The following is a 17597-nucleotide window of genomic DNA, read 5'->3' as shown; positions in this document are numbered from 1 at the left end:
TCTCCAGGTACCCAACACAGATTCTGTAACTCCACATGAACAAACTCAGTTGACACGAGAACCAGCTCCAGGAAAATCACTCAATGATCAAGAAAGGACTTGCCACAGGAAAGTTCAAGTAGTCCAAATCAATAGCAAAGTTAGTCTATAAGCATGCATACACTCAGCTACATTTATTTGTACAGATTATCCAACAGATCACAGGTGGCAAGCTGGCAACTCAAGTCCAGTAGAAGTACTAGTCCTCCCAGCTTCCAGACTATTTCATAACTAGCAATCCAAAATCAGAAAAAATGTAATTGTTATTGACTAATCACAATTTCATGATGATGGTATTCTTCATTTTAGCATCCTCATTTCTCAGCTCCAATAGGTGCAAATAATGCAATCATAGTAAGAAGTCTGCACACTTTAGTCCTCACCTATGTTGTATTGTTGTTGCTTGGATCATTTGCGCAAGGAGATCCGTTGATCAAATGCAAGCTGGACCATCCTAGTTTGTAGCTAACCTAAGATCACTATTTTACATAGAAGTTGAACACACTAATTTGTCCATGACCAAACAGAAGCAACCCCATCTTTACAAACAATACGTACAACTGACAAATCGAAACCAAGCACAGAATTTAGGTTCACAAGGCAAAGGTGGACAAACCCAGTTGATTACTGAAAAGAGTCAAAGCAAACACTGAAACTTCCGTTTGGCTATAAAGATATCCCACTTCAAACACGGGCAAATCAACACATATAGCTTGAATGATCTCAACCAGATAACTTCAACCCAAATTCTTGAAACTGAAATCCAGGTGGTTAGTTCAATACAGATATTAGAGATCTAATCTGACACTCGTTTTGCCACAGAAATGACCAAACAGCAAGCTAACAGAAAGAAGACTCCAGTTCCAACAATTGTTCAGTGAAACGACATGTCAGTTCAGACGTATTTCTTTGGAGAGAACAAAAGAAGCATCATCTTCTCTTGGTTTTGATCCACAAAATTAGAATGCTGACGGAAGTCCAAAATGAGGGAATTGCATAACAAGGTTCGGGAGGAAGGGCTACTCCCTCAAGTCTGTAGATTGAATCAGATAGCTTCAGCCCAAATTCTTGAAATTGAAATCCAGGTAGCTAATTCAATGCAGATACTAGAGATCTAGTCTGACACTTGCTCTGCCACAGAAATGACCAAACAGCAAGCAAACAGAAAGAAGCTCCAGTTCCAACAATAATTGTTCAGATAAACAACGCAAGTTCAGATTCTCTATTAGCAAGAACAAAAGAAGCACTATCTTTTCCTGGTTTTGATCCAAAAAAAAAGGGAATGCACCAGATGGAAGTCCAAAATGAGGGAGTTGCAGATCAAGGTTCAGGAGGAAGGACTAATCTCTCGAGTCTGCATAAAATAAAGATGAGGGCATAAACGGTGCAGTGAAGAAGCTTAACTCCAGGAGATCAATAGCACGATTACCAACAAAACTAAATAAGAGAATGCAGCTTGGCTATTCACAGAAGCTAGGGTTTGAATAATCGTGATATGATGATTATCTGGATTATAACTGGAATTTGAGACAGAAATAAATCAGTAAGGGGACTAAAGATTATACCAAATCAGGAACCATATTACGTTAGTACAGATCCTAATGAAGGACATTATTAATTAGACTGTAAACAAAGATATGTGCCACTATATTAAATATGCAATTATTTCAAAAATATGAATGAGTTTGCAAGATAAATTAGTCAGGTTGAAAATGTAGATATTAGAAGGTAGTCTGCAAATGTAGCCTGTGCACCTTTAGCTTGAAGTTGCAAAATGAATGGGGCCAACATCTAGCTGAGACCTTACTCAAAATAGATTGAACTTCCACCAACGGATGGGCATGTAGGGTGACTGCCAAATCGAGCTTGTGCAAAGCATTGTATATTACTGGATGGAAGAACCCACAGATGAAATCGGGTAAAACTCAGAATGTACTTAAGATAGAACCAACCAAACAGCCATCAATTTAAATATGGATCCAAAATAGTAGTAGTAATCAGGATATTAGCAAGAGTAAGTGTGAGCTCTTGTTAGGAGGAAAAATCTTACAAGTCACTCCGAACGTCTAAGCATGGTACTCTCCAAATAACTGGAGACCAACCAACCAACCATCAACCAAAATTGAACAAGTGAACTGGAAGTAATGTTGTAGACAATAATAAGAACTAAGGGCAAACTCTGGGAAAAGAGCATCTTCTTGTGGATGTGAATCACGAGACTGCAATGGAGCATCCAAACAGCTTCAGAATGTCCTATGCAGGTCAGTCCAAGTAATTAAGCTGTACATCAGTATCTGCTATCGTAAGTTCTCTGGTCAGCAAGTGAAGGTGCCAGAATTTTGAAGATGTATCAGACTGAACTTATCAAGGTAAATTAAATGGAGAATGGGATAGGGATAGGCCTGGCTTAGGGGAGAGCATGCACATAGGAGCACCAACAATGGTTGGAAATTGTATCTCAGCACAACTGCAAGAACTGTTGTTGATAAGTAGACATAGGAGCACCAACAATGGTTGGAAATTGTATCTCAGCACAACTGCAAGAACTGTTGTTGATAAGTAGACAGCACTAGAAGCCTCCTTATAATTTCAATTGTTGGAGCTCAAAAGATTTCCTAGGCATCCATATATAAATTTAAGTGGCTGGAAAACAGAAGGAACTGATCAGAACAGACGGAGGCAGATATTAAACTGTGCAGACCAAACAAATCAGGAGTCAAATCAGGAGTCAAGAGGCTAAGCATCATAAATTTTTGCAGTCTGCTAATTCCGAAAATATCCACTTGACCACTTCCAATAGCATCCTTATATATTTGAACATTGAATCCAATCAAATCTCGCATCTACCCATAATATCATGAAGGGATTACAATCACGTAAAGGATAATAATGAAACTACTGTCAGCCATAACCAAACCTCTACACTGCTCGATCTCCACAACCAATGCCCATCTGCATTCTTAAGAACACAAACACCACAGCCGAGATTAGCTTATGCAATAAATCCAGGGTCTCAAACCTTGTTCCGCAATCATCATTATCCATTGGTGAGCCAGGACAGCAACCATTCAGATCTGAAACCATTGAAAGTAATGGAACCAGAATAACCAAAATGACCATGCACTAGACTCTAACCTGCCCCCCAATTTCGAGTGCTGGTTCTTGGATACAGGTAAGTCCCAACGCCAAACTAACCCTGCAACAACCACATGACAAACCAAGCACAAAAACATAGACGAAGCCAAATGAAGTGAAGCAAAAAAAAAAATCAAACCACAGATAGAAATCCCAAACCAGACTTTATCACCAGATCAGACGGACAACCAATTAGTTGAGCTAAATGATCTGCGAACATAGGAATGCAAGCAGCACCAGAATTAAAGCTACGCTCAAAGCATATAACAGATAAAAACAGAAACAAGTTAAGTGTTAAAGGTGTAAACGAGTTGTAGTTATAAAATTCCCCACGCTGCTTGAATCTCCCAGGTATGCTCCCAACCTTTTACCACTGCGTAACGGGGTATCCAAGATTTTCAACTCAGTAAAGTTATCATAATTCCATAAACTAGCATGTTGTCTCAAAATTAGGAACAGGTTAGAAGTACTCCCAACACATTCCGCTTCCGCTTCCCACTATCAGTTCTTTCAAATGGAATAGGAGAAGCTGGTGACCTGCAATGATGACTATACTGTGATCATTATCTACTTTGAGGTAGCCACTTCAACAAACTCAAATGGAATAGGAGAAGGTGGTTAGTTTTGAAGAGATGCAGAGATTTCAAATCGGCTTCCTATTGCTCCTGTGCAACACCTAGCGATCTGCAATCAGTGAGAGACCACTCTATTGTAACCATCTATTTGACCCTTAAACAGCAGAAACATTCATCAAACAATGCAGGCACAGGGATAAGATAGGGATAAAGCCTGGTCAATTGGTGACAATTCCAGCTGCAAGTCCTATCTCTGCAGTGATGCCTCCCCAAACTGCACAATTACTAACGAAGCATCAGAGGTAGCCCTTGAGGAAAGTCAAATGTCGAAGTATGTTGGAAGGAGAGAGGCTTATTAGTGAACAAACACACGGAACCCCACACGGTTCCGATTGCTCAAGCAGAATCAAACTCACCCTCCAATCCATCCATCCATATAAAATCCGACTGCTGGAGAAGAACCACCAGCCCGAATATCAGAATTGCAGCGGACAGAAATTTAAGAGTAATGGACCAATAAGAAAGGAGCTGAGAGGTAGAGATATCCAAACGATGGGGTTCTCCCGGCGCTATGAACTCAGTCCAGTCAACGTCTCAATCCACCTCCAAAACACCACCCTGCTGCCTCTGCAGATCCAGCTAACAGGAATGGCCATACTGTCAAGCTTCTAATTAGTCTGGTGGCGATCCTCACACCACCACGATATGATATCAAAAGGACCATAACAACAAATAAAAAAGGACAGATAATCCATAAGCAAACCTCCACCGCTCAACTACTCTCCTTAACCAGCAAGGACCCTTCCTTAAAGTTCTGCATCTAAGAGGGAGATGACAAACACCCACAAGCGTGATCAGCCGTTAAAAGAAATCGACCAAGTATCGAATCCACCTCATCGACCCATGATCCGGCTATCGGAGAAGACCGCTCGATAATACGAGGCCAGAGGGCGAGATCACACCGGGATGATTTGAGCCTGAAACCACCGATTCCGAGTGACAAAACCAATATACCGCCGGATCTGACGAGAGACTGACCTGCCTCGACCTCCTTGGTCCTTGGCACACGACGGCATGACGAACTCCGTCTCCCAAGTCCCAACTCCCAATCGGTACAATCCTGCAACCCACACGCTGAGAAGGCGAAACGAGGATCGAAACGAGAATACTGGAGAAATCGAATCGAATCACAGGAAAAATAAACCGTAAACCGAACAAGTCGACCAAACCGACTCGCTCCCCCGCGCCACACCCACACGGAGGCGCGCACGCGGATCGCCCCCGAGGAATCTGCGAGGACGCAAGGGCAAGAGCGGCGAAACAAATCAACCGGAGGAGAAGAAACGACCCGGCTCGAAATCGAAACGGAGAGAAGCGAAGCGAGAAACGAAAAACGCAAACGCGACGAGGCGACGAAGACGGGGACAGGCAAGGCGCCGAACACCGGACGGAGAGAAGAAGCAAACCAGAGCGCGAGGAGAAGAGGTCCTCCCCGTGGGCGCTATTTATGGGCGGGGGAGAGGCGGTGGAGGGCCCTGGCGCCAGCCGGAGCGGGGGAATCCTTCGCGGACACGGCTCTGCTGCGCTGGCGTGCGCGGGGACGTTGGCCGCCCGGCAAAGCAAGGCTGGGGTCGGTTCGGGGTCGGATGGACGAAACGAGCGGACGGCGGCGAAGGCGGTTGAACTGGTCGTGTCCGGGTTGGTTTTGATTTTTGAACTGGCCGGTCGCGGGCGGCCCGGGTCGGTCGGTTCGTGGGTGGCTGGCGCCTCGGCAACGCGGAGATATTTCCGCGTTTCACGTGGTGGGGGAGCGCGGGCGGGGGGCGGACCGGGAAATTTCCAGGCGCCTCGGGAGGTCCGTGGGTGGTGGTGGTGGTGGGGTACACGTTGGCCTGCCGCAGATTGCCGACCGCTCGCCGTCCTGATCCCGTGCGTGAAAACACGTGCTGGGGCCTTTTTTTTTTGTCTGTTTGCTTTCACTTTGCCACGACCAAATTGGGGCTTGCACCCAAACTCCCACCCCTTGCCCTTGTTTACTTCCCAAGTTGGGAGGTGCTAAATTGGCATTTTGCCATAAATGTGACACGGTAGCGTTTCGTTTGTATTTGTGAATTATTGTTCAAATATTGACTAATTATGCTCAAAAGATTCGTCTCGCAAAGTACAACAAAAATGTGCAATTAGTTTTTGATTTCGTCTACATTTAGTATTCATGCATGGAGTACTAAATGTAGACGAAATATGAATACTAAATGTAGACGAAAGCAAAAACTAATTGTACAGTTTTGTTGTACTTTGCGAGACGAATCTTTTGAGCCTAATTAGTCAATATTTGGACAATAATTCACAAATACAAACGAAACGCTACAGTGTGCTACAGTGCTACAACAGTAATTTTGGACACCGGCAACAAACAAGGCCTGGGCCAATATATGCCTGTGAGGTGAATCATCTCTAGCCTCTTTAGGTCGGCCCACGGTATGGCTTTTGTTTGTTCTTATCCGTCTGTTCAGTGTTCAAGTTCTTCTTTATTTTTTTTCTCTAATCACATATGCAGACGTCCATATGCATGCACGCACAAGTAATGTAGGTTAAATCCTACAATAAACCAAAAAATAATGCGAGCATCCATTTTAAATTGAGCACTCAAATCCAGTTTAGCTACATTCAATTCGCGTTCTCCTTTGTTTTTTCCTTTATAATGAAAAAAATCCAGGATTCTTTATGAATGCCGTGTTTTAGCCATGATGGATCGGCACAAAGGCCAGTAAACTAATAAATAATGTCCATAACGTGTCATAACGTATCATATCTACTTTAAAAAACATATCATAGTAGATTCTCTGGAAACTACTCCGTACCTCAAATAATTAATCAAACATCACCTTCATACTCTTATTTCGTAGCTATCCATAGCTCAAATGTTTTGGTACAATTGAGTATCAAACTATTGTGTTGTAGTTATCCATAGAGGGTGTTTCATTCTGGAGCTAAAGTTTAGTCCGTGTTTCATCCTGAAGCTAAAGTTTAATCCGTGTCACATCGAATATTCGGATGCTAATTAGGAGACTAAACATGAGCTAATTACAAAACTAATTGTAGAAACCGTGGGCTAAATCGCGAGACGAATCTATTAAGCCTAATTAATCCATCATTAACGAATGTTTATTGTAGCGCCATATTGTCAAATCATGGACTAATTAGGCTTGATGGATTCATCTCGCGATTTAGCCTAGGGGTTGTGAAATTGGTTTTGTAATTAGCCTATGTTTAATACTCCTAATTAGTATCCAAACATTCGATGTGACAGGGGCTAAAGTTTAGTTCGGGGATCCAAACACCCCCATAGCTCAAATAATGAAACAATACTCAATTATCCCTCACATCCATCGATAATCTTTTTTCCCTACCACATACCCTCGTCCAATGTAAGTAGTTGTAAGTTGTAAATAATGTCTATTGTATTGATTTTGTTGTTGATATTGTAGAAAATACAGAGGGTAGATGATGGAAGCGCTTAGCAAGATGATAGCCAGGGGCGCCGTACGTATTGATTTATAGCGCTAATGGCACAGCTCATATACAAGGCAACACTCTCCAGTGATTACGGCACGAGAGTCCCATGTTTCTAGGATCCTATACAACAATTTCTATTTCTACAGACTCCATCTTTAGTAACAAACCAACAACCATGGACTCTCATGCCGTCCTGCCCAAGACGAAGCTACAGGATTTGCATTGACACATCAACACGTCACAAATTATTTCTAACAGCCTCCCTCAATCACAACTTAGTCAAGTTTAGATTGATCTTGAAATTCTCAACTAGCCTCGCAGGCAAAGTTTTGGTGAATCCATCAGCTACTTGATCCTTGGAGGAGACAAAGTCAATTTGCAAATGTGTCTGCTTGACTTGATCTCTCACAAAATGGTAGTCCACCTCAATGTGTTTTGTTCTAGCATGAAACATAGGATTGCTTGAAAGGTATGTGGTGCCTAGAATGTCACACCACAATTTGGCAACATTTGGACTCTCCACGCCTATCTCATGTAACAAAGTCTGTATCCACATAACCTCTACCGTAGCATTAGCTATTGCTTTATACTCTGCTTCATTACTGGATCTAGAGACAGTGGGCTGCTTGCGAGCACTCCAAGACACTAAATTAGTTCCTAGAAAAACTGCAAATCCTCCGGTGGATTTCCTGTCATCCACACAGCCTGCCCAGTCAGCATCTGAGAAGGCGCTTATTAGTGTGGAAGCTGACCTGTGAATCTTTAGCCTGAGTCCAGTGCACTGCTTTATATACCTTAATATTCTTTTCACAACCTCCCAATGTACTATAGTTGGAGCATGAAGAAACTGACAAACCTTATTCACAGCAAATGAGATATCAGCCCGTGTTAATGTTAGGTATTGCAATGCTCCTACAATGCTTATGTATCTTGTGGTGTCTTGAGCTCCTAGAGGAGTTCCTTCATACAGAGATAGCTTCTCACTAGTGGATAATGGTGTATTGACTGACTTACAATCTGCCATGCTGACCCTCTTCAGTACATCAGACGCATATTTTTCTTGTGTAAGCAGAATTCCACTGTTTGTTTTATGTACCTCAATGCTAAGAAAATAGTGAAGCTCTCCCAAGTCCTTCAATGCAAACTGTTCTTTAAGATCTCGAAGTAATGCACTTGTTGCTTGCTTGGTGGAACTCGCCACAGTTATGTCATCAACATACACAAGAATAAACATTGTGATGCCTCCCTTACTAAAGAAGAACAAGGATGTATCAGCCTTGGATGTTTTAAACCCCAATTGAATCAACTGTTCACTTAATATGGAGTACCATGCTCGAGGTGCTTGCTTCAACCCATATAAAGCTTTATCAAGTTTGCACACATAGTTAGGCCGGTTTAGATCCTCAAAACCAGGAGGTTGATGCATGTATACATCTTCTTCTAAGAGTCCATGTAAAAAGGCATTCTGCACATCGAGTTGGCGAAGAGACCATCCACAAGACACAGCTAGAGACAATATAACTCGAATAGTTGCAGCCTTAATTACCGGATTGAATGTATCTTCGTAATCAATTCCATACCTTTGCTTGAAGCCCTTGGCAACAAGGCGAGCCTTGTAACGATCTAGACTCCCATCAAGCTTTCTCTTAATTCTATACACCCATTTGCACCCAATAACATTGGTTCCCCTCTGTGGCAGAACTAGGTGCCATGTCTTGTTCCTCATCAGTGTTTCATATTCAAAGTTCATGGCCTGTTTCCAATTTTTATCCTGCAGTGCATTAGCTAGATCAGTCGGTTCACTAGTGCTTGCTAACATCCCGTACCTGACCGTTCCATCAGTATAAATTTTCTTCTTTTGAATATCGCGATGGAGCCTTGTTATCGGCCGCAAAGGAGCTGCGACCTCTTCTGTTGTACCGGCCGCAGCTGCGACCTCTTCTGGTGTACCGGCCGCAGAGGGTCCAACAGTAGAAATCGCCCCCGAGCTCCGTGTCGCAGCATCAGGTGCAGGCGCAGTTCGTGGCGGAGAGGCTTCGGCGATAGGTGAGAGTGGGTGCACAGCTGACTGGCCCCCACACAACATCACCTCGGTGGAAACGGGCGTGGTCGGCTAGCTGCCGGACCCGCCTGGCGACGTGGGCGCGGAGTCCGGCGGAAAAGGCCTAGGCGGCTGGACCGATGCTGATCCGGGCGCAGAAGTTGGCCGGGGGTCGTCTCCGTGATCCGTGCTGCTGCTTCCAATGGTGATATCGTATGTATTTGGCACCTGAGGCAAACTAGAATCTCTGCCAGGATTGTTAAATTCATTAGGCAAATTAACATGTTGATCATCCAAACTACTGTCCCCTTTGGTAGCCACGGAAACAGGAGATAACAGGAGGATCTTGGAGCGTAGATGAGCACCCGCATTGGGATGCATCTTGGCAAAAGGAAAAATTGTTTCATCGAATGTGACGTCTCTAGAGATATAGACACGCCCAGATGCAATGTCCAGACATTTATACCCCTTGTGAAGATTACTATAACCCATAAAGGCACATCTCTTAGAGCGGAACTGGAGTTTATGGGCATTATATGGGCGAAGATTTGGCCAACAGGCATAACCAAATGTCCGTAGGGAGAAGTAATCTGGTTTTTGACCAAAGAGGCGCTCCAAGGGCCTAGTAAAATTGATGACTGCACTAGGAAGGCGATTGATGAGATATGTGGCTGTGAGGAACGCTTCGTCCCAAAATTTCAGAGGCATACTGGCGCATGATACAAGGGCTAGACCAACTTCAATGATGTGCCGATGTTTGCGCTCGGTGGCACCATTTTGTTGGTGCGCATGAGGACATGAAACATGATGCGAGATGCCAATTTTAGTAAAAAAGGAGCTAAGCCTTTGATATTCACCACCCCAATCAGTTTGGATGGCTTTTATTTTTCGATCAAGCAACCTTTCAACTAGGTTCTGAAAATCATGAAATTTCTGAAAGACTTCATACTTATGTTTAATGAGGTAGATCCAGGTAAACTTGTTGTAATCATCGATAAAACTAACATAATACTGTTTTCTGCCAACGGACTCGATAGCTTGACCCCACACAGCAGAGAACACTAGTTCTAAAGGAGCACTAGATTGACTCACTGACTTAGGATAGGGCAACTGGTGTGCCTTTGCTTATTGACAAGCATCGCACACATGCTCATTATTGGACTCTGAAGCAAATGAAAGGCTATTACTGCTGATGATGCGACGAACGATCGGGGAAGATGGATGTCCTAGTCGTTCATGCCACCGAGACAGGGACATGCGAGATGTCGTAAGGACTTGTTTTGGCGGTGAAGGAAGAGGATATAGCCCCCAATGACAATGACCTTTAAGCAGAGTTTTCTTGGTTGCCTGATCCTTAACCAAAAAATAGGTGGGGTGAAATTCCATGTAGGCAGAGTTATCAGAAGTAAATCGATGAACTGAAACAAGATTCTTGGAAGCCTTAGGTACATGCAGAACATTTTTTAACTGGAGATTGCAGCTAGGGGCAACAATAGTAGATTGACCAACATGTTTAATTGCCATACCTGCACCGCTTGCGATGTGGATCTGATCACCACCGTTGTACTTCTCACGCATGGAGAGTTTCTCTAACTCGCTGGTGATGTGGTCAGTGGAGCCGCTGTCGGTGTACCAGTTGGTGTCGGTGTACCAGTTGTATGAACCGATAGCCGCTGCTGTATGAACCGGTTGCCGCTGCTGCATGCCTTTCTTAAGGAACGAAGTCCTCAGCGAAGCAGTACCAACAACGAGCTGCAGTGTGCCCCTCCTTGAGGCACACCTGACAGATCGGTTTTTCCTGCTTCTTGTTGTTGGAGCCACCACCTTGCTGGTTGCTCCTTTGGCCGCGACCACGACCCCCACCATTTGGAGGGCCGCGCCCACATCGACGATAGGAACCACCATGACCACGATTATTACCGCGGCCTCCTCCACGGCTGGCCATGTTGGTCGAGCTCTGGTCGCCGCCTTGGATCACATCCATCCTAGTCTCGAAGTTGAGGAGCTATGAATACAGCTCGTCGACGGTCACCGATTCCACCCTCGTGACAAGAAAGGTAACCAGTGACTCGTATTCCGCGGGCAAGCCGGTGAGTATGTACTCAACCAGCTCGTCATCAGTGATTGGTTGTCCCGCGGCCGCCATCTCATCGCTAAAAATTTTCATCTTGGTGAAATAATCGGTAGCAGATGAGTTACCTTTCTTGGTGTTGGCGAGGGAGATGCACAGATTTACCGCGCGCGCACGGGTTTGTGAGGCAAACATGGCCTCAAGCTTAGCCCATGCATCAGCCGCCGTCTTCGTCTTGGCGATGTGGCTGAGGATGCCCGGAGAGATGGAAGTAAGAAGGAAGCTGAGGATCTGCTGATCCCGTGCCTCCCAGTCTTCGAACGCCGGGTTGGAGACCTTCTTGCCATCCTTGTCCTCAATCTCCTTCACTGGCGGCATAGAAGCACCAGTGAGATGGCCGTACAGGCGAGCACCGCGCACGGTCGAGAGCACCTGGGCTTCCCAGATGGAGTGATTGCTCCTGGTAAGCTTCTCTGTCACAGCGTCGGCCAAGAGAGGGTTGGGAGGGAGGGTCGAAGAAGACATGGTGGGCGGCAGTTAGATCTATTGAGTGTTTGTGGCTCTGTATACCATGTAGAAAATACAGAGGGCAGATGATGGAAGTGCTTAGCAAGATGATAGCCAGGGGCGCCGTATGTGTTGATTTATAGCGCCAATGGCACAGCTCATATACAAGGCAACACTCTCCGGTGATTACGGAATGAGAGTCCCATGTTTCTAGGATCCTATACAACAGTTTATATTTCTACAGACTCTATCTTTAGTAACAAACCTACAACCATGGACTCTTATGCCGTCCTGCCCAAGACGAAGCTACAGGATTTGCATTGACACATCAACACGTCACAAACTATTTCTAACAAACATCATGTCTTACATGAGATCAAGTTTATTTCTCTCTTTCGTCTAATATAGCGCTACATCACCTAAAAGTCATAGATTCATTGCAATTTAGATAGTTTATTTTCATGTTGAGTATTAGCTCCTTGTTGCTATGTTGAATTCTTCTTTGCTTTAAATCATCCATTCAAGTAGAGTTCTTAAAAGAATACTCCTTTGCTCATTTTTTCCGAGTTTGAGATTGTAAATTTTGTAGGAGTGTTTTGGCTTGGAAGCAAAGGTCCACAAATTGATTACAATCTTATTGTTTCTCTCTATTTTCCACAATGGTCCATCTTACTGTTTCTCTCTATTCTCCGCAATGGTTCACAAAATTGATTCATGTCTAGACATTTCCCACACTTTCCCTCCACTCTCGTAACATCCTTGGGGCGTGAGCTCCGATATAAGTAGGCATGGTTGATCTCTTCTTTCCCTGTTTGGTAGTTAGAGAGTTCAATCGGATGTTTTTATAAATGTTGACGCAAAATCTGAACTTCATGCTTCTGCGTTGAACAATACAGAGGACTTGGGGATCTGCTTAACTCCAGTGCAGGTTTCAAATTAGCTCACAAAGGTGCAAAGCGTACGAGTCAATTTGACCTGTAATTGACAAGGAAAACGTTAAATTCATGAGCGGATAGGCAGTTAAGCCTTCGAGCTCATAAACAAATGTTACTTTGAATAAACACCATTAAGATATATGCAATGTAATCATGTGGTGTAAATAAAATAGAAGCATTAATAGCATGTACTATTGGTTGTATGAGCCGACGGGCTAAGATAGAGCAATGTAAAACAACGGTCATAAAAGGAGCCCTTGCTCACCATGCGCATATCAAATAAACTAACATATCTAATTAATGTCATGAGACATATATCGAACGTAATACTGTTGAGAGGGCATTAACATTAATCTATTAATCTAAAAGATTAGAGCATAGTAACAAGAACCTCTTGCCTACCGCTTACAAACCGATTAAGCTAACGTATCTAATTAATATCATGAGTCGTATATTGAACTTGGACAAGGTAATATGCCTGAGAGGACATTAACTTCGACCTACTAACTTAACAGACTAGCTTGTGGCAACAGGACCTCGTATGCATAGCTATCGGCTCAATAGCATCATCACGTTTTTAAGAGATACGGATGAAACCCAGCCGATACATCGGCTCTCAATGGTAGCGTACTGACGTTAAGGATCAGACGGCTAGCAATACGAGGGGCAAGGGTCAAGGTCTATCGGATCTAGCATATATAAAGCAAGTAAAGCATGTAAGATCTAACCAGCTGATACGATCATCAAGGAGTCAATAAAGACAACCTAATCATATCTAGTCATTCAATAACTGTGAGCGCTTGATAAAACTAAAAGATCGATACAATGCAACTTAATAAAACCAAACAACTCGATAACTGTGAGCAACGTTGAAGACAAATAGAATATTGAACAAAGCCTATAAAGTTCTACTTGCAATCTAAGCTAACTCGATAACGAGCCACACAATAAGAGATCAGAATATTGGACAATACCTAGAAAGTTTTGATATTGTTGGCGCTAGAAATCGGCCGATCGAATCTCCAGCGTCGGACACACGACCCGGGAGAATCTGCTTAACTCCTGTTCGGGTGATCGCCCTGGTGCGGTTCGCGCGGCGTGCCAGCCAATCTGACCTATTGATTGGCAAGGAAAGAAACGTGTCAGATCCCAGAGGTTGCGATCGGCTAAGGTTCCGATCTCGAGAAAGCTTATCAGTGAATTGGCCGATTTGCTGTAATAAAGAAATCGGCTATAATGCAGCTGATTACTGGGCAGCGTTAGTAAAGAAAACTGCTAGAATAATCTAAACAACGCTACAGTAACAACACTAGGAATAGATCTGAATCGGCTATGCAGAAAACAATAGATTAAGTAATGAAGTACAAGAGAGCCGAAAGTTCCAATTCCTAGCTGGATAACCGGTGATAAAACTAGAACAACAGGCAAAACCTAGAATTCTAGTAAATATCGATAACTAGTGAACAGATCTAAATGAAACGACAGCGATGTGCTCGAAGTTAAAGCTTAGATATTATTCGATAAACGGAACTTACAGAATCGGCTGGAGGTCAAGCTGATGCAGCCCCGCCAACCCGTACGAACTCGTGAAAAGAAGAAAAGTATTGGCGAAGTTGCCTGCTCGAAAGTAAGTGCGAGGAAATAGTAGTTTGTTGTATTGATTTTTTTTGTTGATTATAGATCTATGAAGGTGGCTATTTATAGCCTGTTACAACCAATTTCTTAACCGACTAGGACTCTATCTCTAATTTTAAACGAAAACAAATATTTACAAGTATGATTCGTACGGAGTTGATCATCGCGCTCTCATGGGCTGACTCCCTTTTCATCTTCATAATTCACTTTAAGCCCATACCGGCCCAATCGCTCCAGCCTCCTAATCGGCTGATTTCCACCAACTCTATCCGCGGAAACACTGCAGCACCAATCGGCCGATCCTCAACTGTAGCACCAATCGGCTGATTTCCAATTGTGTTTTGCCGCATCTCCTGATTTCTTCCTTTCTTGTCGCTGATTTCACACGTGTCAAAATCTGGCGTCAACAGATACAGATAACGTAACGATCGAGTGACAGCACTTACAAGCTCGCCTGAGATCGAAACCGATGCAGCCCTGAGCGCAAGAAGAAACTCGTCGGTTTCTACTTTACTCCTACTCCTAGGGTTTTGGCAGCGTGGCGCCGAAATGTTATATTGATTGATTGTTTCATTCATTACAAGGCTCATGTGTTTATATTTATACCCTAAAATAAACTAAAACCTAGTCGATTATGACATGAACAGGTACAAATGAATGTAAAACTACTAAAGATAGATATCCACAATTTCCCTTATTTGGTGGAGTTAATTCTGATTCGGATCAGATTCTCCTCTATCTTCTATCGGCTTTTGGAATTCGGTCGCCTGTGGCTGTCTTTGGTCAACGCAAACTTATCAATAGACTTTTTTCTGTAAATCAATTGCCTGTCAGAACCTTATCCTTGTTGGTTGACTCTAGCAAAGAACTGGTGTCAACAATAAAAAACCTTATCCTTGTTGGTTGACTCTAGCGAAGAACCGGTGTCAACAATAAAAAAATCGAATGTTCCATCTAGCTAGCACAGAAGGAAATGAAGAAACAACATTCAGTTGGGCCACTTTCTAAAAAAAATATAAAGGCCCAGTAGATTAAAACCCGACTTTGATGAAAAACATTACGGGCTGATTTCTGATTCGTGTGGCCTGTGAAGAAGCTTTTGGACTACCAACTACAAGTGTCTACAACTGAGAGCTCTGGGCTGCGCGAGCCTGGCCCATCCGTGCCTAGCACCAGAACAACCCCTCAAGGCCCAGCGCGGAAACACCGTCCGATCTCGAATCCAACAGCCGAAACCCGCTCACCCTCGTCGAAACCCTAGCGCCGCCACCCTATTTAACTCTTGCCCCTTCGTCGCGCACCCATTTCCCCCACCACCCAAACCCTCCCCACCCTCCCACCCCGGCGGCGGCGCAGCAGCAGCTCAAGATGGTGAAGTTCCTCAAGCCAGGTAAGGCCGTGATCCTCCTCCAGGGCCGGTTCGCCGGCCGGAAGGCGGTGATCGTGCGCGTGTTCGAGGAGGGCACCCGCGACCGCCCCTACGGCCACTGCCTCGTCGCCGGCCTCGCCAAGTACCCCAAGAAGGTGATCCGCAAGGATTCCGCCAAGAAGACGGCCAAGAAGTCCCGTGTCAAGTGCTTCATCAAGCTCGTCAACTTCACCCACATCATGCCCACCCGCTACACCCTCGACGTCGACTTCAAGGACGTCGCCTCGGGCGGGCCCGACGCGCTCTCCACCCGGGACAAGAAGGTCGCCGCCTGCAAGGCCGCCAAAGCGCGCCTCGAGGAGAGGTTCAAGACAGGCAAGAACAGGTGGTTCTTTACCAAGCTCCGCTTCTAGATGCCGGGCGTCCAGCATAGTCCTGCTTTAGTTGTCAATTTCTTGTATCGGACACCCTTTATGCTATCTCTGTTTTGGTGTTGCCATGAAGACTTTGTGCTTACTATTATGGATCTTGGAGAAGATGACATGTCGATGATGTGTTAAATGATGTCAATCATAGGTCTTGTCCAAATTTTGTTCAGAGTCATTGCTTGTTATGTGTTCTCAAATTGTTTTATCTTGCTGGTGTTATTTGAGATGCATGGTGCAACTTTTTGGCTTGATGGCTTCCTCATCTTATTCCTATCACAAATTCATTACTTCATGGTCCTTGTATTACATGTGAGTTCGGTATATTTTCTTCGTTTCTGCATTTCTGTTATTTTGACTTTTACTAGCAGGCAACTGTGCGATTAGCCTTGGAGTCAAAATAAATTGTTGAATTGTCAATTCAAGCGTTTAGGATTTAACTGTTTGGTCCTGAACTTCTTATTGGTAAGAACTTATATGGTTAACGATCATATATTTCTTCTTTGTTAGCCTGTCAGTCAAATATGATCGCTGAATTTGTAGCTTCTGGGGTCAAGATCACATTGCTTGTTCCTACGCTAGATGGTGATATTTACCCACAAAAACACTCACTCTTTTCAGCTGCATTGGAATTTTCTCTGGTTGCCCTAGAGGATATACTCTTTATAGCTTTCAAAATCCTTGAAACCATTTGAAGGAAATTGTTCCATAATGTTTGTATTGTCTGGTGTTCAGAAACTTTGCAGATGCTGGCAATTATGCGGTCCTCTGACTGTCAGAAGTGCTGACCTTATGGATAATTTGACCCCTGTTCTGCTGTTCAAATTGTAATGTTATTACTGTCTTGTATAAAAATAATATTGCTTGAGCAGTACTTTAGTTCAATTGCCATTCATACGTTGAAAATAGTATTGGTTGGCACCTGGCAGTACTTAATTCTGTTTATTTAACCAGCAAAGTTTAGTTGGCCCATTAGTACATTCTTGAGTTGGGTTTGTCTGGTCTTATATCTGTTGGTTCTACTTGTTATCCATGGTGTTATTTGATTTACCTTGGTTATTAATCATACTATTCAGGTTGGTGTAACTGTTGGTTTACAATGTTGTATGTTAATCTGCCTGTGTATGTATGCCATAATGGCAATCTACAGGGGGTAACCCCTAAAGCATTTTTATTAACAGAATTGATTTTGAGTAGAACGTGGAGTTGAGATGCTTGATCACAGCAGATAGATACGATTGATCTTGATCTATTTTTCTTATAGATAGATGTAATTTTTTTTTTCTTTCAATGAGATTGGGTTTATTGGTTTATCTCATTTGCATCCTTGTATGATGTATGATTTATTT

General features: G+C 43.7%; 2 protein-coding genes across 2 annotated transcripts; one reads left to right on the top strand and one right to left on the bottom strand.

Moving 5' to 3' along the window:
* Positions 1 to 119: 119 nt before the first annotated feature.
* LOC140222159 (uncharacterized) lies at positions 120 to 11211 on the bottom strand. The gene is made up of 2 exons (XM_072292362.1): positions 10833 to 11211; positions 120 to 5785 (listed from the first exon to the last, which is right to left on the bottom strand). Exons 1-2 carry the CDS (start codon positions 11209 to 11211, stop codon positions 4662 to 4664), a joined length of 1503 nt encoding a protein of 500 aa, XP_072148463.1. The 3' UTR covers positions 120 to 4661.
* Positions 11212 to 15776: 4565 nt separating this feature from the next.
* Positions 15777 to 16420, top strand: LOC117850916 (large ribosomal subunit protein eL27x). Its single transcript, XM_034732802.2, has one exon. The coding sequence runs from the start codon at positions 15823 to 15825 to the stop codon at positions 16234 to 16236; it is 414 nt and encodes a 137-aa protein (XP_034588693.1). The 5' UTR covers positions 15777 to 15822; the 3' UTR covers positions 16237 to 16420.
* The last annotated feature ends 1177 nt before the right edge of the window (positions 16421 to 17597 follow it).

Source organism: Setaria viridis, chromosome 3, assembly GCF_005286985.2.
Source record: "Setaria viridis chromosome 3, Setaria_viridis_v4.0, whole genome shotgun sequence".
NCBI lineage: Eukaryota > Viridiplantae > Streptophyta > Magnoliopsida > Poales > Poaceae > Setaria > Setaria viridis.
Note: the sequence above shows the minus strand (reverse complement) of the source record. Positions and strands in the feature narration are given on the sequence as shown.

Coding starts and splice junctions, on each gene's coding strand:
- LOC140222159 (XM_072292362.1), bottom strand. CDS start 11,211: ATGGTGGTTCCTATCGTCGATGTGGGCGCGGCCCTCCAAATGGTGGGG. Junction 5,786..10,832: donor CCACATCGCAAGCGGTGCAG/GTATGGCAATTA, acceptor CAACTTGGGAAG/TAAACAAGGGCAAGGGGTGG.
- LOC117850916 (XM_034732802.2), top strand. CDS start 15,823: ATGGTGAAGTTCCTCAAGCCAGGTAAGGCCGTGATCCTCCTCCAGGGC.